Here is a 22,457-nt window from a genome sequence, read left to right on the forward strand (position 1 = left end):
TAAAAAATCATCGTCCAAAGCTAATAACATCTCCGAGACAAATAGTAAATTCTCAACAAAGAATGCCAAATTTTTGACAAAATTTTCAACATTGTTAAAGCCTAAAGATGCCAAAAATCATCGTTCTTATAGTAACGTTGATATACCCAACATCATTAATATGAAATAAATAACTGAAAAAAGTAAGTATATTTTATGTTTTACGTAAACAAATGCTCAATATTTAATCATATTTATTAAAACGAATAATTTATTTTAACTTATAAACTATAGAAAATTATATATTTTAAATATAACGCAAAATTACGAGCATAATAAAATGAATTATTAAATATATAGAAAATAGTTATAACTTATTTTAAAAAAAAATAATGCGGGTGAAATGTATTGTCAAGAAAACTTTACGTTTTTTTAAACTCACTTATAATTGGGTAAAGATTAAAAATCATCTAATCAGATTTAATCCACAGGCGCCTGGCGGACGAAAATAGGCTAAGCAATGAAGTGAAAAATTAAACCACATTTTAAAAAAAAATCCTGAGACTGTGTTATTTCCTAGGAAAAAAAAGATTTAACACATTTTTAGCTGCCTAAAAATAGAGTAATTACCTCACCCTAAACCAAGAGCATCTCTTCGATAGTTATTATTTAGGCTAACTAGCTAATAAGTCAGGCTCTTAATTAACTTTTGTTTTTAATTCTGATTAGAGCATTAAATTTAGGCACTCTTTTGGGGTTTTTTTAAAAAAATATTATGTAAATTTTGACATTGCCTTTAAAATAGGTTAATTGTGCTTAATTTAATTTTTTAGTCTTCAAAAATCATATTCTATTCAGAAAGCTATTTAGAAGAGCTAAGATGCAACTTAGGTCTGCTAATAAGTCCTTAAAAAAATGTTTTTTTACTCCGATAGGAAATATTTTTAAGACCTGTAAATAGCAAATTTAAGGGGCTGCTAATCACAATTTGCTCCATCCCCAGGAAGTACTAATGATTTATAAATTCTACCTTCTTTTAAAAAAACACTCAAAAACTGAAATACATTTTCGTTAGCAACAAAACTTGGGATAGCTGCATCTAAATACATTATTGATTATGTAGGGTACATATTAAAAAATAATAAGATTTTTTAAAATGTTAATTGACAGTTGATAATTTTTGATAATTATAATGTTAAGTATGATACTTAGCAGCAGTGGCGTATCCAAAATTTTAATGACCCCTCCCCTCTCCCGTGAGGGCCGATATAGCGTTTGCCTTTATAATGGTATATATTATAGCTTTTGTTTTCGCACTAAATTAAGCCTTTTTCTTCTAACTGATTAGACCAATAATTTTGATATAGTTAAATAAATTCAATATAAACTACTCTTGGGCTTTGGTAAAGTTAGCTTTATTCTCAATTATGGAATAGGTTGTTCAATCGAATCAATGAAATATTTATTTCACACCTTTTGACGAGGATTTTTTTTATAGTTGATTTTAAACGGACAAACCTAAATGAATGAGTGGCGCGATATGAGAATGGAATGTGAACTACTTTTTTATATATCCAGGAGGAAATCATGTAATAAAATATTTTTACTAAAACAAAATTTATAAATGAATTTAATGTGAAAGGAGTTTGTCTTAATCATTAAAACTGAAAATCACAACATTTACATATTTGTTACTTCATGAACTCACCTCATCTCATAACCAAAACGAGTCCTTTATACAAGCCACTGCTTGCCAAAGATTCTATTTTTTTAAATAGTAATGTTGATATTATCGAACAAAATTTTAATCGAAGTTTTTCTATTTATAATAAATACATTTACATAATATATGCAACTATCTATATTTAGATTTATAAAAAATATAATTTATATTTACTTATTGGTTATATACATAATAATAATATTATAATTCAAGGTATATAAAAAAGTTTAATTATATTTACAAATGACTGGTAGTTCTATCGATTTCCAGGAAATCGTCTATAATCTAAATAATTAGTTATGGAAAAAATAATTAGGTTTATATTGATAAAATATTTAAAAAATAATCATTATTATCTAAAATATTTAATAAAATAGAACAATTCAGGGCACTTAAAAAATGATAAAATATAATTTAAATTTATAAATTAGTTAAATTGATAATTTTTTGAAATTATCTTGTATAATTAAAGTTCACATTTGTTAAATTTTTAGGTACATAAAGCCTTGCATCCGACCTTTTTAAATTTCGGTTCTGATCCAAAATAAAATAAGTCAGATCCAACCACGGTTTGAGCAACTCCGCGCAAAGCTTCATTCGGGACCATAAATAAAATAGGAATACGACTTTTTTTAAAGTTATAGAAATGCTTTACTTGATCCAAAGAAACGCCGACATTTTTAACCACTAATTCTTGCTGAAGGGCGTTCATATGCAAAAATTGAAATAGTAGGTTACCGTCTAATATACTTTTGGCGGGATTGACCAATTGTTGGCGCGAAAATTGGAAGCCCCTTATTATTCAATATTGTTAAATAATAAATTAAAATTGTTATATATATTTCTTTCCTTTAAAATTATATAATCATCACATTATAATTTTTTTGTCATTTAAAATTTGCCTCAGTGAATCAAATTGAACAATGTTAAAAAGTAAAGCAAAAATAATTGAAAATTTAGGCATTTTTAATTTGGGCTACCTGGCTAATTTTGGATTTAGCCCAGCTCTGTAAAAAGTATTTGAATCTAAAAAGCTTTGAACCATCAATAATCTCCTGTACAATTTTTCGCTTATGGGTAAGAGATATCCTATCCTGCCATCAAGTCCCACTAGAAAAATATAAATATAAGTTGTTTTTATAAAAAAAATTATTTGAAATTTACATGATATTTTCTCTCAAAAGGTAGAAATTGAATCTATATCAGAGAACGGCAAAGGAATTGCAAGACTCCGCTCCGATTTTTTAATTTTTAAAGATAATAATGGCTATTTAAAATATTCGGCTTGCCTGGGTTTTAAAAAATTTTTTTTAGGCTCGGTCCGAGTCTTTAAAAATAAACATTTTTTAGGCCCTCCCGGGAATTCAAAAAAAATTTATAATAAGACCACCCGTGTACCGGTGTCCGGCTTAGGGTCTACAAGTCACTGATTTATATTGATATTATCCATCACATAATTCTGTCATGTTTTCTAAGAGCACATTATAATACTAATTACAATGACATAACTGACTACTCATTCATTTAAATGTGTATCACTACAAATCATCTGGTGGCATGCCGTTTGATTTCCCGTATAAATAATTTACATTAAAAATTTTCTGAAATTTTTTTAGTAATATAAACATTTTATTTATTAATGATTTTTTATGTCAAATCAATTATAAATCTTTGGATCCCTTGAGAGTTCGGTCTAATTTTTTATACAAAATTAAGAACCCTGCATTGACAGATATCGTGAATTCGCGGTAAAGAATACAAAAAATCATATTTTGCATAATTTGCCACGAAATCGTGCTAACTGTGTATGAGGGGTAAAGCAGTGTTCAAATTTAGAATCCTAGTCTCCAATTTTTATCAAAATCTAAGCAAATGTAACTAAGACCAGTAACTGTTGTAAAAAAAATTGGTCATGTCAAATTTTCGCTTATATTTTTGTTCAATTGATAGCATAACGTAATTAATTGTTAAAAAAATTTTAAAGTGTTTAATTTATGTGAATGATAAATTTCATTTTATGTTCAACTTTCAAATGATCAATTCAAAAAATATATATGTAAAAAAAAAATTTTAATAATTTTTTTAAAAAGGTAACATGTCACCCTTGGGAGGAGTGAATCTTTAAAAAAACTAGATCGGAAATGGTCTTTTTTTTGCCGATGGCTTTGATAAAATAGAGAGCCTCCTTTCCTAATACCTCGAGGGTGTTAGTGACTACTGGTATAAAAGCCTGATATATTCGATTTTATATCTCGATAAGCGGATGGTCCAATCCAGATTTTACTTATAATCAAGGGCAGATATTTTACAGTTTCTTTTTATTTTTACATCTACGCTATGCTTTTGATAGCGTCGCCTTAATTCTGATTCTTAATTGCTGTTTAGACTGGACTAAAAGGCGTTTGAACTAAGGCAACCCTATTTTGGTTTGTTTAAAATATTTGGTGGCATCGTTAATTTTCGCATATATTTTCCCGTTTTTTTGTATTTTTAAGGCAATTTCACACAGTGGGTGGAGAAAAATGCAAATGATATGAATAAATACATTTCAATTTAAATAAAATATTTATTTTTAGAATTTTAAAATATTCAAAATTAGTGGTTGTTAAACGGCTCGATTTTTAAAAACGGGTAAAACAATAATTTAGCCAAAAAATTTTTTACATAAGTCTAGAGGTTTTGTTTATAGATAGCAGAAAAAGGTTTGAACAATCTATTAGCGATATCTCGAGGCTTGGGTTATATTATTTTGATCTTAATTTAAAATTGGCCAAATCAGGCCGTTTAACGATACTTTAAATAAAAATAATTTAAGAGAACAAAAAAGAAGAATACCAAAAAAGGTGGCTTGTCTCCTTTCCAGGGCTAAACTGGGTTTCTTATCGGACGTTGGATCCTTCCGTTTGCAAAAAATCCGGAAAAAGGAAGAAATGAATGTTCCAACGTTTATATCCCCTTTCCTAACTAGTTTTTGGCCGCCGTAACTCTCCCTAACTTGAGGTTGGTAAGCGAATATGGCTATATTTTTTTGTCTGTCGGAGGCTGAGTCGTTTTATCGCCCAAGTTTTAGGAAAATATTTCAAAAAAAAATAGAGACGGTAATATTTTAAATAATAAAATTACTTTATTTTTCTGCGGGGTTGTTAGCTAATAATTTCGTGTGTTAACTTGATTTTATACTTAGATATTACACATATTAGAATGCAATTATAGTTTATGTTTTTATGTAAATTAACTGAATTTTGATATATCGTTACCCAATAATTAGATCATTCCATATCCACTTTTTGTCATTATTTTTTTTACATAAATCAATATTTTATAATTCTTTTTATTTTTTAAAAAATATTTTTTAATTTTATATAGTTTATATGTGATATCTTATTTTATAAATTGTAATCGTTTTTAAATTAAAATAAGACACATATTAAAAAAAATTTATACAAAGTCAAATTGAAATCAATAGAAACTTAATTTTTAAAATTGCTCCTTACAAAAAGTTAAGATGGAATAATCTAATTCTCAGGCAACGATATCTAATTTAGAAATTGATTGATAAATCTAGAGAATAATAAAATAAAATTAGAATAAGGAGACTAAATATGCCGGCTTATATACCCAACTCCTTTCTCTCTTTCTTTCATCGTTGCCATAATTTAAAATAACTAAAATCGATTCAAAATATATTAATACATTGCAGCAACCGGCCTATAAAGTTTCTCGGGAGAGACCAGAAATTAAATTTTGAAAGCATTAACTACGGCAAATGTTAAAATTTTATTTTTAAAAAAAAATTAAGTATACGATTTCTGTTACGCAAAATCTAAAAGCCGAAAGCGGAAACCTGATAAGCGGGCAGGCAATCTACTTTTACTGAATATTATTTTAAATACCGATGAATCCCAATTTTTCATTATCGACAATGAATTGTATACCGTATACTGATAAATGAGAGTATTCCTATAAATCAATAAAATAAACGTTCTTTTAATTTAAAAAAAAATTTTTTTTTTAAGAATAAACTCAAGACTGAAGACCTTACCAAGGGTCCGGGTTACCCTGGTCAGTACTATAAAAATCACGTGATTTGATTATTTATATACTCGTTAGCTTCATATTTAAATTTTTTTAGAATGACAAAAAAATTTTAAATCTTAGCCAGGCCGGCAAAAATAATAAGCTTTCAAAAAAAAAATATGGGTCGGGTAAGAAAATGCAGGCCGAGCTCGAACTTCTGCAATAACCTCTAGATTTTATTAAACAATCGAAATAAATGATGTGACAACTAGCAATGATCAACACACAATTCAAAAGACCAGGTTCTTCCTTAAGATTAAAAAACTTCTAGATTCGAGCTTTGAAATGATGTAAGATATATGTAGCGGCATGTCTATAATCAGGCAATTATATGTATCGCCTTAGTCAAAAGGTGGAATATTCTATAAAAACTATTGGGGCAGGTATTCATTCTACACATATTGAAAGACATTTCGGGCAAAATCATATTTTAAGAAAAACACACACATACATGGTATAAAGTTTGATATGGACATCGTCAGTAACTTAGATATGTCGTCGGGTTAAAGACAATTTAATGCAATGAATGATTGCGAGATGTGGAATGATATAGTTATGTAATTACTATATTTTTAACCGATTTAGCCAATTATTAGCAAAGCTTTTCGCCGAAAAATATCACTTGGGCCTCGGGGTTTTTTTAAAAATAGATAGCAATTTAAATCAGGAAGAATAATATAAATTAAAACGCTATATTAGTGGATTTTCTCCGGCAGGCGCCTGATGATTGAGCCGAATTAGCCATTACCCAACCACACTTAGAACGACAACGTCGACACATTTCCTAGATTAAACGTATGACAAATATATCCATGATAATCCCTCCCCCCATCCTCTTTTCCTCAATGCCTTCAGAAATTTAATCTCTCATATTCATAGCCTCTTCCTTATTATCTAACATTTTTAATATCCTTTAAAATAAATCCAATTTTATGGTTGAAAGAAATATCTGAGGTCGAGGCAGCCATGGGAAACGATTTTTGGGTCGGACCAGACAACATGTACAAATATATATTACGGGTCGGGCCGAAAACCTGATAGAAAAGAAAATTTCCACGGGCTGGTTTCCGCATAGGCCTCCAACCTGAATTATCCTTTCGTTATGCTATGAACTAATTAATGAACCTTTTTTTGAAAACAAAACCAATTATTTAGTGGAATCAGTGATAACCTAAAATTATTCTACCATAAATGCCCTATAACAAATATAATGTTTGTTTTTATCATTATTAATACGGTCCACGAGGTGCCTTAGAAAACCCGACCAACGCAAAAAATAATAAGTTTTTTAAAATGAGAGTATAAAATGATAACCCTGCTTGCAATGGAAATAGATTTGGTGTCGGTGTCGTAGCGAAGGAAGGTGACACTTTTATGCAGGTCGCCTATTATTATCAGATTTTTGACGATAGCGATCGTGTGAACGCAAAATGAGGTGTCTATAAAGGCCAGTCCCACGAGATCGTCGCTTTTGTTCAGGGCCCATATGTAAATCTAGGGAAATAATAAATACAAAATATTGAGCTATAATGACGTGATCTACATGCAGTCCGCACTAACAAGCGATAGATAACATTTCGGGAGGATATGATAAGTTTCCCCAAGTTATAAAAATAATTTTATTCATAATTATTTCTTATATTTTTCTTAGAGGAAAAAAAATCTTCAAAATATTTATGAATTCTTCTTGAAAAATTCTTTATGCATGAAAACAAAAGATGTATTGATAAAAAAATTTGGCATTTTTAGGTAAAATTAGATTCAAAAATTTCTGTTCTACAAAAAATAAATCTTTCAAAAATTTTTCAATCTATGGTTTCATATGTTGATTTGATACCCCATCCCAGCTTAATAAAATTAGCTAAGAATTTCTAGCTAAACTTTATGAATTACTTATACAAATGCCAGTACACTACTAAAACTAGTAAACACTTTGTATTTAAAAAAACATTAATTCACAAATTGATAGGTCGATTATAATTTATACACATTACTTTCTGCCCAATAACGGTCACTAAATTTCCGGAAATGGCGGCTAACGCTAGAACGGGCCCCTTTTGCTCGTTCGAACATACGACTTTTATTTTGTACTTCGTCAAAGGTTGTCCGGGTTCTGGAACTACTTCTATGATGTCTAATATGAACAACTTTTGGTATTTTTCATATATTTATTTTCAAAAAAATATATATTTAGTTAATAAATAATCTGCATTAAAAAAAATTTTGTACAAACAGCTGATTTCAACAATATTTTACTACAATTAAAAATTCCATGGTTAATATAGAGGTTTTTTTTTATTTAAAAAAATTACCCGTCCGCGGCACGTCATATCTTCGCCATAAACGCAAGAGGTACCTACGACTAAAAAATCCTTAAATCCAGTTATCGATCCCTGGGATATCAGGGACACCTGTTTGAAACTTGTTATTCGTTCCCATTCGGAATCTATGTCTAACCTATTAGATATTGAAAAAAATAATGATGTATGTGGTCATTTCTCTACTCCGATTTTATTTAACTTTTTGGTGTTCTTTATAAAGATTAAGTAATTCAAATAAAATATTATAATTTAGAATATTCGAAATGAGATTAACCAAAAGAACGTCGCAAAAAAAAATTGAAATCTTTATCGAAATTATTTTTAATCATGTTCTGCCTGCCCATCGTTTTTAAGTTTTTTTTTAAAAATATTTTATTTCTAATCCTAAGTAAGACTATTCTTTTAGCGATATGATAAAAAAAACATAACAAAACCACAAATGAAAAATAATTGAAAAACGGTTATGAAGCTAAAGATAATTTCTTTTTTTTTGTAATTTAAATTTTTGTTCGCCTTTAAATTTTTATATTTTTGATATTATATTCAAAGAATAACCGAATTTTCAACGCCTAGTCTGGTTTTATAAAAGAATAACTATGGTACACTTATATATGGATTTAAAATCTAGAACATTTAACAAAAAATATATATATATTTGGGTTAAGGAATATTAATTATTATCTAAAACCTAGCGGAAGGGACCATCTCCCAGCTACCGGGGCAGACTAAATCGACCGAGAATTCGTCTAATGGTGGGGCCGGAAAATAAGGATCTGAATCGATATCTTCTATTTCCTTTTCCTCCCCCGATAAAACTTCGAGATAATTTTGTTGGCGCAAAAAAAATAATAAAATATATTTATTGGACTTATAAAAAGTGTTTGTTGATAAAACTAACTATATGGGAAAATGATTGTGTCTAATTAAATCATCTTGATAATCTGCCATGAATGGAGCTCATGCCAAGCTCAAGTAACCCATATTTTAAGTAAGGTCGACCTGAAAACTAAGATTTCAAAGTATTAAAAATATAAAATTGAGGTATCTTTTGTTATGTCATATGTTTGTAGGATTAACACATTAAATAATTGCATTAAGTTATCTTTTAAGTAAGTCTTACGATATTCTTAATTAATATAATCTCTTTAAGTTAAGAAATTGTTATAAATAGTTAGACCCCCCCCCCCCCTATGGTTTTCTGCAATACCAAAAAATATTAAATAAAGTTTTATTTTTCCCTTTTGGCCCTTCCTTTTTTTTTGTCGCAAATACATAAAATTAAATTAAGTTTTTCTTTTGACCTTCTTTTGTCTTATTGTAAATGCATAAAAATTAAATAAAGTTTTTCTTTTGTTTTGAATTAAGTATATTTAAAATTAACATATGGTTTCTTTTTACTTAGGGGTTTTACTTAATTTTGGAGTCTTTGAAAGGGTGTTCGGTAAATAAAAGTTAGATATTGAGGTCCGGGAGACCGCTCTGCATCCAGTGAAATAATTAGAGTTTCGGAAAGTAAGGGGGTAGGTTTTATCCCTAATTATGTAAGATAAAACTAACACAACTCCGTTTTGAAAAACGTTCTTTTTTTCACTTTGCGCCAATTTTATTTTATAATTGCGAGTTTTATTTTTCCTATATAAGGGACAAATTTTTATATTATAGAAAATATTTTTTTGGTTTTAAAATTAAATAAAATTTAAAACTTAATTTGTAGTTGCTTTTATTAACCTTAAATGACGCATACAAAAAATCATCGAGATGTGCCACCGACCATTCTACCCATAACAGAAGCCTCTACACTTCAGAAATGTTAAAAATTTTCTGAGACAGGTGTTATACCCAAATCTGCCAAGTCGGGTCGGTTAGAAGTAGTAGGATTAAACCGTGCCAAACCTGTTAAAAACCGGTCAAATGCAGAGTTAGAAACCCTTATTCAATGTATTAAAGATATATTGGTTATTATTTATACTATACCAATACCAATTTGATCTAATGAAATTCTAATTTAATAACATAACCCCCTAATTATAATTTAAATTTTTTTTAAACAATCTTCAGTCGTTAGTTGCTGTTGATCCATCTCTGGGTGTAGTAGACCATCGTCTAACATGAGTGGGCGTTGATCGCGGTAATTAGAAGCGAGGTGCTTAACTAATCGTGTGGCTCGGGTCCTGCGACTGGTTATAAGGACGTACACCTTTTAAACGAATATTTCGAATAAATTTTTTTTAAATATAACATATGTTAGTGTTAAAAGAAAGGGAATGATGAAGAAAATCGAGGAAAGTAAGTATAAAAAGGAACCTTCATTTTGATGTGAAATTCTACGAAATGAACTGTGGCTCCTATTGGGATTTTTCTGGTCAGCCAATCTTGATCGTATTTAAGGTGAGTAGGCAGCAAGCAGACTCTAAGTTCGTCCTAAAAAACGATATGTAAATAGAAAGAATCTTATACAAAAGAAACTATTTTAAAAATAATAATTTAAGCAGCAAGGCCGTCACAACAAAATGAATACAATTAAATATAATATTATTATTTATTTATGTTAATGGTATTAAACTACTAGGACCGGTTACTCATTAAGATAGACAAATCTTCCAACAGAGAGTGCTGTTTAATTCGATCCGTTTAACGACACTACTCTCAGATTCTCTATCCCTATCCACATTATAAAAGAATTTTTTTTTGAAATTAATACAATTCTCATCAATATTTTTCTCAAAAAGTGGCAAACAAATGGAAGACTAATAATTATTCAAGCAGCAAAGATGAAAAATACTAAATCACATCTTATTCTCATGGCACGTATGTATCACATTACTACGGAAAGACTCGTAGACGTGTATCCAAAATTATATTTTTTTTAGGGGGGGGGGGGGGGTGAATTACATTTTTTTTTAGTTTTGGTTTTATGCTTCTTTTTTTCTGAAAAATTTTAATTATATGAAATTGTATTCATTTTTTGGAGGAGAGGACAAGGAGATGGAGAATTTGGGGGAAGGGGTGATTTTTACTAACCCGCTCTCGAGCCCTTGGTTACGCCAATGAAAAGATTTTAAATTGGACGCTTGATTATTTAAGAAAAATTTTCCTAAGATCTTTCATTCATTTTATAACATCTGGTAAGAAAGTTTAACTACACTTAATTCATGTTGAGCTTATATAATTCAATTCAAAATAAATAAACTTTAAATTCCAAAAAAAAACCTTGTGATTAAAATACAAAAAGCCCCGATGACAATTAACGTTGTGAAAAGGCGTGAACGCGTAGATGGGTCCGTCTATAGCCATGGGGTGTATTTTAAGGTCTCCGTGCTGGCCGGGGATTATCCATTGAGGCAGGAGGCCTTGTATAAATATCTTTGATAGATGCAAATGGGAGAAACATAATATAACACAAGATATGTACAACATTTATAAATTCTAAAAAAAAATATCCTACGTGTCATAGATTATATAATTATTAAGTGTAAAATTTAAAGAGGTTTCTTTAAATTTACCACCCATCATATTATATTATCGGAATATCTTTGTATATATTGAATTATTATGTTTATCTATAAATTTGATATCAATATAGTTATCTGTATCATTTTTTTTTTGGGGGGGGGGGGGGAATATTACGTATTGTTTATCAGTCATATATTTCTCCTTTTTAAACTCATAGTAATCACTTTTCTGTATCATAAGTGCCCTTGTACAATAATATCTAATTTATATTGTGAAAAAGAGACGCAATATATTGTGAAAAAGAGACGGAATATATTGTGAAAAAGAGACGCAATATGATATGATATACAATAAATTAATTTCTTATTCCCCTCGTCTGTAACGTAAATGGCAAACCCCTTGTGTGGAATTGATATTATCGTAATTTCGTATAGATGGAGTAGATCTTAAAACGTTAGATAAACGGTAGAACGCGTCCTTTTTAGGCAGAGATTTCGCGGCTTTTCGTTCTCCCAATAACATATTATGTTCGATCTGTATATTTTTCAAAAAAAAAAATTAATCTTTAATAATTGTTCCTTATCAGGATGTATTTAAAATTATTTATCTATTTTTTTATTATATTTTTTAAAAAAAAGAGCTGGATTTTATATGATCAAAGTTTCAAAAGCAGGAATTTATGTATAAAATTTTTATGCCTTCTTATTTATGTGATATTTTTTTTCATATTAAAGATAGACCTCTTCCTCTTTATTAAAATACATAAAAGAATTTTAATTTGTACGGTTTAGAGCTTAGTCTAGAATATTACATAAAATGTTTTGAGAATGAGAATTACTTATTAGTGCAAATTCTTAAGGAAATACTCTAACTCATAGATCGGGCAATGATTTAGAGGTAAAGTGTTAAGTAGCATATATAAAATTATTTATAAGAAATAATCACTTTTCTATTGCTTCTACCATGAAGGGTTCCTAGTTAGGTTAGATAGAACACAAGTCAATGGCCAATATACTATGTAAAATAGAAACCCAACAAAATATTGACAACATAATTTACAAAAAATGTTAATAATTACAGCCTCAAAAAAAATGGAAAATCTTTTAAGTTGTCGAAAAATGGCTGGCATGTCTGGTAATAAGTAAACACATAAAACCGTATTCTGAAAAGTTTAGCAAAATAATGTTTTCGCATTTCATATTAACTAATGTCTATAACCATGAGAGGTAAAAATCCTAATAGAAATTTTGCCGGTGATAATACAGAATGTTCAATTCTTAAATCAACTCTTTGGTGATGTAAATCAAGTCGATTTATATTTCCAGACCCTGATTCTTATTGATAATTTTTTTTAACAGCCTGCAATGCTAAAGTCTTTCTTTCTACATAATTTTCATTATTTAAGATTGTTCATTTCTCCTCTTTTTCTACAAACCACTGTACCAAATTTTTACTTATTTTTATCATAATTTTCAAATATATTATATAATCTACTTAATACGTGGTTTTTTAATTAGCATTATTTATTTTATTTTTTTAGGCAATCGTCTATCTACACTAAACTTTTCTGAATCGCAAATTTAATCGTTTAGATAATTGACGAATATCGGAATTGATCAATATATTGCTTATTGAATCATGCTTCCCCATTTCTAAATGGCCATCATCGCGCGCGTTAATAGTGACTCCATTTTTCGAATTATTGTTAGGGTTAGGATAAGGGTAGATTTGATAAATAACTAACGTTTCGTTGATAAGGGCTAATAGGTAGGGTTTGACTATCGTGGTATAAGATCTAGGCGTTTGTGATTCGTTTAAAAATAAATAAACATTAAGGTTCAAAATCTTAAATATGGCATGGTTTAGCATGACAGTATATTTAATCAATGACATAATACTAGACCCACGATTCGTTAATATAAATGTTTATCAATACAAATCAGCAGATACCAGGCCATTTTGGTTTCCAATATAAATAATATATTAAATTTTTGTAAAAAAACTGTTATATGAAACATGTCACCAGCTGATTTTTATTCAGCGATGCTTCAAGTTGCATTTCTAATTAATGGAATGTCAGTCTAAGGTACGTATTATATGTCATTGGTTTAACTTATATTTTTTTTAAATAACAAAGTTCAATATCAAATGATTAAACTCTTCAGAATTAGGGTTAGACCAATCGTCTTCTTCGTTTAAAGGGTATCCCTCTGACTTCTGGGATACTACCGGCCTTTTATATTTTATATTCACCACCGATATTTCTCTCACGAGATACGAATCCAGCAAATTTTGTTTAGTATCGTCATCGGATTGCAATTGTCTATCGCCTCTTTTACCCCTTTTCCGTGATAGCTCTTCATACTTATTCGCCCTGTAAATGTGACAATGCAAAGATATTTTAAGACAATGCAACAATAGTTCATCGATAATAACTTCTCCTCCAACGAGACGGTTCACGGCATTACTTTTAAAGTAGAGGGATTGCCCGAGGTTTTTTAAAGTACAATATTATATAGAATGTAAAAAATTCTCTACACTTTTTTAGAGTTAGGTCATTATTACAGTTAAATTGAGAGGGAAACTGGGGATATCGAAAAAATTTAGGGAAAGGAGGAGCGTGTGAATTCTTTTCGTACAGAAAAAAAAGGCTATAATTTGTTCGTTTCCTTACGTGAATACATAGTTTGTATATAAATTTTTTATCAAATTTTAACCTAAAATTCCAAATTTTTTTTATAAGTAAATCTCTTGTGATTTTTATGCATATTTTTAATGAATTTAGGTAAAAATTTACAAGAATCTTTAAATTCGACACATAAAATTATTATTAAGTTTAAAAGAATCAAAATATAAATTTTTAATAAACAATTACAAATATTAAAATTGAATCACTAATTTTAAACAAGAATATAATGTTTTTTTTTAAAAAATATAGGGCATTTATTTATAATTTTTAGATTATAAAATAAATTCAAAATGCAATGTAAGAAAGTATGAAAAATGAAAACGTTAAAATCAAACATGTTTTAAAAAAAAATAGGAAGTTTATTAGTCGTTAACTTTATTATTAATAAATAAAATAAGAGGTGGGGGTTTCTATGTTTAAAGGAACTAATGAGGATAAGGAGGTGATTCAAAGAAAAACTGAAAATTTCCTTTCAATTTGAGTTTTTTGTTTGAAGGAAAAAGACTCGTTTTTCCCCAGTCCTTATTGAAATTTTCTGGCTCATTGGGGACCAAATATCGATTAAAGGGATAAAAATAAAAGAATTTAAAAGGGACCTATATTTATTGCATTTTTTAATTTCTTGAAGTTCCAAAAGGCCAGAATTTTTATTAGAGGGAAATGAGGTTGCGCATGACATATCCCAGAGAAATCTTTTTTTTTATATTTAGATTATTTCAAATTCAATTATCATTTTATGTGTTGAATTTAATGATTTTTTAAAAAAACATTAACTTATATTATTAGACTATGGTTTCTTATATATGTTATAAATTCTTATATACATTTTTTTTTTCTTTCATATTATGGATCTACAAAAAAAATTTTGCCGCTCAAACACCCCCCCCCCTCCTAAACTTTGATTATATAATAAACATTTTAAAAAATTATTGTTAGCAAATTGATTTACAAAATCATAATTACCTGGTTTCACGATTGAAGAGATCCTCATCGCTTAAGATATCCATTTTGAGGTGAAAATTATGAATGTGATACCTGAGTACAAAAGAGGGGACACTGTATATCTAATTTTATTTTATTAAAAACAATCAAAATGTTTTATATAAAGATAACATAAAAAGTTAGATAGTATTTACCAGTCAAAAGATACCTTTCAAGCGTATCTTTATACAGAGTCCAAAATGTATCTTGATACATATAAAATAGTCTGCTAAGAAATGACTGGTCGATAAACAAAAAATATATAGAAAAGGCGTTCATTTACTGCACGGATAGCTTAGAAATTTTTTTTGATCTAACCCTATTTATTTCAACAAAACATATTATACAAAGTTAGTTAGGTTTATATCGTTTTATTAATTACGAGTGTAAACTCGAACCATTTATTTTATTAACCATTAATTTTAGTATCGGCTAACCAATCATGATTTAGCTACTTACCTTTAATTTATAGAAGTTAATTATAGATGTAAAGTGATCATCCAAAAAAAGAACATTTTGATCTTCAACCGATCTTTTTACACAAGGAAAATACACCTAAAACCCTGCACGGGCTGTCCAAAGCCCGAGCCGACACTCGGACATTGAAGAATAATCATTTTGTTTCATCAAAATGTCAGACACATATTTTTCATCTTGTAATTTCCATTTCCCAAATTAACAATTTTATGTGATAACACAAAATTTTTAATTTTTGCTTAGATATTATAATATTTAAACTAAAATTTTCTAAAAAAATATTAGTCGGGCTCGGGTAGGGCTCGAACAAAAATTTTGTGCTCAGGTCGGGCACGGCATTTTCTTAAATTCGGGCTCGGGCTGCGAAAAAAATCCCTCTACAGGGCTCTAATACACCTTAAGATTACCTCAAAAAATATAAATATGAGTATTTGACATCAAAGTTTATTAAAAACATACTTCTAACTGTCCATTCATCCTAGAAACTAAGGCCCAAAAGGTAGGATTTTGATAGGGCTTTTGTTTTGAGGTCGTATTGTAACATTCAACGAAAGATTTAAGATTCGATTCACTAAAGATAAAAAAAAATTAAATTCGTAAAAAAATTGGTCCATTTTTTTCTTAACGCTAATTCCAAAATATCATAAAATACTCGCAAACTTTTAAAAACTTTATGGGAAAAAAAAATTTATAAGCTTCTTCCCAAAATATAATTCTAGAAGGTTTTAAAAAAATTTTTTAAATTTTAAATACGATTTTATTAAAATTTTTAAACCTTTTGAAAGTTTTATAACAATTTGAATTTTTTTTAAAAAAGATTTTGAACGTGGCCTAAAGTAAAGTTTTTCAGATGTTAATTTGTTTAAATATAACGAATTTTCAAAAAAAATGACATTTCTTCAACCGTTTACTATTTTATAATAATCGATTTGATTTTTTGTTACTCGTTAAAAATATCGTCTTGGAGATCGTTAATTAAGAAATCTTCGCGAATCTGTTCCTTTTTTATTTCTGAACCTTTAGTAATTTCTTCCGGCACTAATTTGGTTCCGTACAGCAACTCATCTTCGTCCATATATTCTTCATTTACCTTAGGCTTCGGTTCGAGACTTAAAATAAAAGAATAAAAGTCTAATGTTATATATAATAAAATACATTAGTCAGGTGTCAAGAGTGTAGGGAAAATAATTATGTGTAGTGTAAGTAAGTAAATATATACAAAATAGCTTGATTTAATCAAATAATAATATTTTAAATGCAGTGCATATCTTAGCAAAAATGGTAGTAGGTTGGGTCAATAAATTAAAGTCTTAAACTACTAGACATCGGAGTGGGTTAAGGAACATTTTAAAACTCAACATCAAGGCCTTCTAGGGGGTTGGGCAAAAATAAGCAACTTATGTGTGTGTGATTAATTTTTTAAAATTGAGTGTATACTAACTTTTTCAACTCAATATCAAGAAAATTAGGACACAAGTAATAAAAAAAAAGACAGATGACTTAGCTGGATTCTTTCCACAGTCACCCAAAGAAATATGAATATGATTCTAAAAAGGAAGGAGATAAAGGGAACCAAGGAAAAACTCAAAAAAAAATATAAAATTAAGTCAAATAATTAACAACTCTTTTTCAATCTTGATGCGTGGCAAACTCGATAATTTTTTTGCCTCGTGGACACTTTTATCGGCGGTTTTTGCGTATTTTTTGGACGGTTCCGCGTTACTAGCCGCCATATTATTTTTAGATTTATCGGTGTTCGCTTGGGTCTTAGAGAGAATATCCTTATTTTGGCTAGCGTCGTTCATATAGGTTTCGGGTTTGTCGTGATACAAAAAAATATCGGAATGATCTCGGTGCAAGCAAAGGGCAATTATGGGAGGTTTCTGTCATAAGAATTAAAACATATTCTTAATATTTATTCGTGAACCCCCATCAAGCAAATGACGATATTACTTTGATTTTATTGTACCCTCCTTTCCCATATTTTATTTCAATGAAAATTCCCCCACCTTCGAGGTGAAAGTGGTTGTACATTAAGAAAGCAGAAACTAATTCGTTTTGAGAATGTTAGAAACAGGAAATTAGGTTCTGTTTAAAAAGAAGAAGCGTTAGCAACGCTGCCTTAATTATTAAAATTTAGGGGAAAACATATTAAATTGAGTCAGGGGTCGAGGTGAGGAGGTTATGTGGGGAAGGGGAGTTATGCATTACAGTTTAAAAAATAAGAAATTCATTAACCTGATATACTTTGGAAGCCGACTCATTGATAACTTGAAGGCAGGGGTGTTCCGATACCTCTATGGTTCTGTGATTCAGGGTAAGCAAGGTCAATTGACTGCTCTCACCTAACAACAGTATGTAAGGATCGCATATATATGCGGAAACTATGGGACTCCCAGGTATTTGGAGGGCGTCAAAGGACAAGTTTTGTATCAAAATATCTTTCATTACGTGATTGTGTATAATAAAAAAAAATTGTAGTCATTTCTTTTATAGCTAAGCTTTATTTAAGGGAGAAGTATACCTACAAAAATACGAATCGAATAATAGAATTATTCGTATTCGTTTAAATCGAATAATTTATTATTCGTATTCGTATGAATAATAAAATGATTATTCGATTCGTCGAATATTCGATTCGATTCGAAAATTTTATTTACCATGAATTAAAAAAGATCTATTATAAAATTTATTTTGTCAAATTTAACTAAGGATAAAGACAAACAAATTTTATTAGTGAGACAAAATAGAAGCATACATATATAATATATATATATACAATGTGGAAAAATCAATATAATATTCATATCTATAATGTAGATAAATCTGACAACAGCCAATTTTTCAAACATAAAGTTTTTCGGATTGTTTCCTCCTTTAACGACATTCTGTATTTTGTAACCATATGAGCTCCAACAGAAAAGAGTCGCTCACATGTGGTTGAAGATCCCTGTATCGACAATATGTCCCTCGCCATTTTAGATAACACGGCATTAGCAATATTTTAAAAATAAAGTGGTAAAAATTTTAGGCAAAAAGTCAAATTTATGATTTCTCCATCATCAAATGAAAGAGAAATATCAGGTTTGCCCGTCATTCTTGATGTGATGGAATTAACAGTTTATTATAATTTTATATGTTATGTGTTATATAAATTACCTTCTTCGTCCATCTCTATCATAAAAGGAATTTCTAAAGTAATGGTCTATTATGAGATAAATTAAAATGGAGTTTCAAAATTTGGCGCAATTTTCATTATTCCACTTGGAGATTTTATTAAATTGAAATAATTTCAAATAATTCCTAATAATAATATGTGATTTATATATGATTATTTTCCAATATATACATACTAATACTATAAATTATTTTAGTCGAATAATCTCGAATAATTCGATCGAATAATAGATAAAAAATTATTCGACGAAAAATATATTTTCCTTATTCGAATTCGATTCGAATTTTCGAATCGAATAATTGTGTTATTCGTATTCGTAAAATACGAATCGAATATCGAATAACAAATAATTCGTTTTAGGTATAGGGAGAAGGTCAAAGCCTTTGCCGTTTTAGACACGCCCCGTTCAAGATATAGCACCCCGTCTCTTGTAAATAAAAGACGGAGGTATGTTTGATTAACTTTATGTAATATTTTACCTCCCAAAAGAAGCCTGGCATCGAAGGGAGTAACCTGCACAATGTAGCACACTTTTTGGCCGTTTGTGTTCAAAACGTTAAAATTTCCAGCGATCAAGGTTTGCGCGTGAGTATTGAAACCGCTGCTTTCCAACTCCGTGATTTCGAGACCAGTTTTTAATATCTTCACAAATAAAATCATCTTTAAAACTAAACAATACTACAAATAAATAAATAAGTTCATTCTTAACAGATCAAGAAAGATCAATAAATGTAGCTTAGAACTTGGCTAGGTATTATTAGCCGTCCGGATAAAAAATATGTATTTAAAACAAATTTTTTTTCTTTAAAGCAAATATAAAGTAATAGAATGTCTAATTTGAGCACCATTTTGGTAGTGTTGTTAAACGGCTCGTTTTGAGCCGATTTTTAAAAACGGCTAACTCAATATTTTATCCAGAGGAATACTACGCAAGCCCAAAGATTTTGCTTGTAGAAGGGACAAAGGTTTAGACATATATCAAAGAAATCTTGAGGTTTAGACAATATTTTTCTGGGTAAAATATTGAGTTAGCCGTTTTAAAAGATCGGCTCAAAACGAGCCGTTTAATAACACTACTCGAAGGTAAAGTAAATTTTGACCAATTAATGATTAATTTTCTGTTTGTGTTTAAATTAACTGGTTAACCCTGTTATGATTTTATATAGTATATCTGTCATGATGGTAAACTTATTCGGAATAAGTATGATTCGAAATTTTTCAATTTAAATAACCCGAAACTCAAACTTATGTTAATTTATATCTCAATTTTTCGCTTAAATTAAAAAAAATGCAGAAAAGTTCGTGGTGAAATTGTTCGAAAATTCATAGAGCATAAACACATGTCGGAATACATTTTTATTAATTAAGTTTTTTCTCAAAAAGGCCCTCGTGCAAGATTTAACAGTTAAAATGTTCCGAATCTTCGCCTGATATTTCCGGAAATATCGTTATTCCAGAAAAACTTACCAGATAACACGACATTTTGTGCAAAAATATTATTGTAATCTGTATCTCATATTAATTTTAAAGTTTTTGAGAGAATTACTATTATTTCGGAAATAATATATCTGAAAAATTGTTATAATTTCATATCCTTTATATAATAACTATATTAGAATATTAACTAAAAATATAAAAAATATTAAGGTTATCTTAAATAAAATCAGTTTTGAAATATAAAATAAATTCTTATTAAAACAAATATTTATTCAAATAACATTTTTCGTTCTAGTATAAATATAAAATCTCACCAAATATAAAATAGGTAAAAAGGAAAGGATAATCATCATATTATTTGTTTAATAAATAAAAAGCCTTAGCAAAATACAAGGGTCAAGGATAACCAAGGATATCGGTCCCCTTGCAAAAACCTCTGATAGTAATACACCCAACCTTGAAGACCCTAAACAGGTTTCAGGAAACAGTTAAGCCCATAGATAATAATCATGAGAACTTTTTTAAAATAAAAAAATATGGCGAATATTCTTAAAAACATTAAATGGTAAAGGTTTACTGATATCTATTGTTTTTTCTTTTAAGTGACACTATTAACACATCGTCGACGCTGAGTATTATAACAACAACTCTATATGGAAGCATACGGTTGTGAAGAAGTGATTTGTCGATGTATTTATAAATATGTGGGATATAGAACAATATAATAATCAGCCGACGACATGTCTTGTTTCTTTTTAAAAAAATATATATCAGAGACCTGCAGGGTCAGCCCAGCTCGGGTATACGGGCCGGGCCTGCTATAAAAATTAAAAATAAATAAAATATATTTTTAAAAAATCAAGGCTGATATGTATTAAATTGTTGTTTTTATTATTTTTTGTAAAATGTTTATTTTTATTATTATATAATTTGCTACGAATTTGAATAATAAAGGATGATTTTTATTTTGGATATTGGATACTTAATAAAAATATGAAAGAATTTAATGACTACTAAAAATACATTACAAAAGATTTCGATATATTGTTACTACTAAAAATACATTACAAAGGCCAATACCTAAAAAAAAATTTTTTGAAAAAATTGGGGCCTGGTGGAATAATTTTTAGTGCCGGGCCAGTGTGCAAATGGTACTCTGCAGGTCTCTGATACATATTTCAGGGAGGGGATGTAAATTTGTATCGATATCGAACCGTGGAAGGGAAATGTAGTTAGATCTGCACATAATATATATTTTTTTTAAATGGCATTATACTAATGAGGATTCTTTCATCGACAATAGTAAAAAGGAATTGTAATTTTGATCTTTCTTAAGCTTGTTCGGTAATTCGTTTAGGTGATCAAATTCATCTGGATATGCATCAAATTCGAGAGATACCTTCAAGTATTGTTTTTATAAATTAAAAATAAATTAATATAATAAACATAGTTGGATCAGACTTTAAGCAAAATTTAATAAATTTTAATTAAAAGTGTGTTTTAATGTAATGATCATAAAAAAAATTTGAGTGATATTTTTTAAAAAAATGAACGGAACAGATATTTCTATTAACCAAATGGCGCGCAGTCATTTGATTATTTATATGACTCTATTCCGACTTCACATTTAGTCTAAATATAATACTTAGAAGTTCATTCCGCCCCTTTTTTTTTAAAAAACCTCAAAAAATTAATATTTTTTAAGCAATAAACTAAAGTTCCCACTATTTTGCCCCGATTTTTATATTATATTATAGGGTGCTATTTGTTTCGTCAATCATAACCCATTAATTCTATCATATGACATTTAAAATAACATTTAATTTTTTTAAATCGTTTGGAAAATAGTTCAATTATTTTTTCCCAAATTGTATATAAAAGAAATATAAGCTACATGGCTAAATTGTTTGGTTGGACATTTTAAGACGACAGACCAAACATGGACCGATTTAAGAACAACCCCTCGAAGCTGGGGTAATATTGACCAGGGGGTGGTTAACCCTCAGACTTGAAATGAGATGGCGCCTTGAATTAATATCTAATCAATTTAACCAATACTCTACCCTATTTCCCAACCCAACACCCTTTATTTATATCTCTGCCTGATCTTCATCTCCTAAATTAAAGTTTAAAATATACCCC

At 28.9% G+C, this 22,457-nt stretch overlaps 1 protein-coding gene across 1 annotated transcript in view; it reads right to left on the reverse strand.

The window, feature by feature from the left end:
* Window positions 1-1,895: 1,895 nt before the first annotated feature.
* The window catches only part of LOC135928120 (cleavage and polyadenylation specificity factor subunit 1-like), a 37,227-nt gene continuing 16,665 nt past the window's right edge, over window positions 1,896-22,457 (reverse strand). Inside the window, exons 10-31 of the mRNA XM_065464478.1 lie at window positions 21,592-21,714; window positions 19,358-19,520; window positions 17,939-18,141; window positions 17,324-17,583; window positions 16,645-16,809; window positions 16,160-16,271; window positions 15,206-15,306; window positions 13,712-13,927; window positions 13,117-13,348; window positions 11,950-12,087; window positions 11,311-11,463; window positions 10,405-10,521; window positions 10,150-10,297; window positions 8,789-8,915; window positions 8,092-8,236; window positions 7,774-7,926; window positions 7,094-7,273; window positions 5,596-5,662; window positions 4,538-4,744; window positions 2,683-2,812; window positions 2,358-2,496; window positions 1,896-1,987 (exon numbers count right to left, since the gene is read on the reverse strand). Of these exons, the coding sequence (XP_065320550.1) occupies window positions 1,940-1,987; window positions 2,358-2,496; window positions 2,683-2,812; window positions 4,538-4,744; window positions 5,596-5,662; window positions 7,094-7,273; window positions 7,774-7,926; window positions 8,092-8,236; window positions 8,789-8,915; window positions 10,150-10,297; window positions 10,405-10,521; window positions 11,311-11,463; window positions 11,950-12,087; window positions 13,117-13,348; window positions 13,712-13,927; window positions 15,206-15,306; window positions 16,160-16,271; window positions 16,645-16,809; window positions 17,324-17,583; window positions 17,939-18,141; window positions 19,358-19,520; window positions 21,592-21,714 (3,327 nt within the window). The 3' untranslated portion in view covers window positions 1,896-1,939. The remainder of the gene's footprint in view (window positions 1,988-2,357; window positions 2,497-2,682; window positions 2,813-4,537; window positions 4,745-5,595; window positions 5,663-7,093; window positions 7,274-7,773; window positions 7,927-8,091; window positions 8,237-8,788; window positions 8,916-10,149; window positions 10,298-10,404; window positions 10,522-11,310; window positions 11,464-11,949; window positions 12,088-13,116; window positions 13,349-13,711; window positions 13,928-15,205; window positions 15,307-16,159; window positions 16,272-16,644; window positions 16,810-17,323; window positions 17,584-17,938; window positions 18,142-19,357; window positions 19,521-21,591; window positions 21,715-22,457) is intronic.

The sequence above is a fragment of the Gordionus sp. m RMFG-2023 genome, chromosome 4 (assembly GCF_954871325.1).
Source record: "Gordionus sp. m RMFG-2023 chromosome 4, tfGorSpeb1-WG-v2, whole genome shotgun sequence".
NCBI classification, from domain to species: Eukaryota; Metazoa; Nematomorpha; class Gordioida; order Chordodea; family Parachordodidae; genus Gordionus; species Gordionus sp. m RMFG-2023.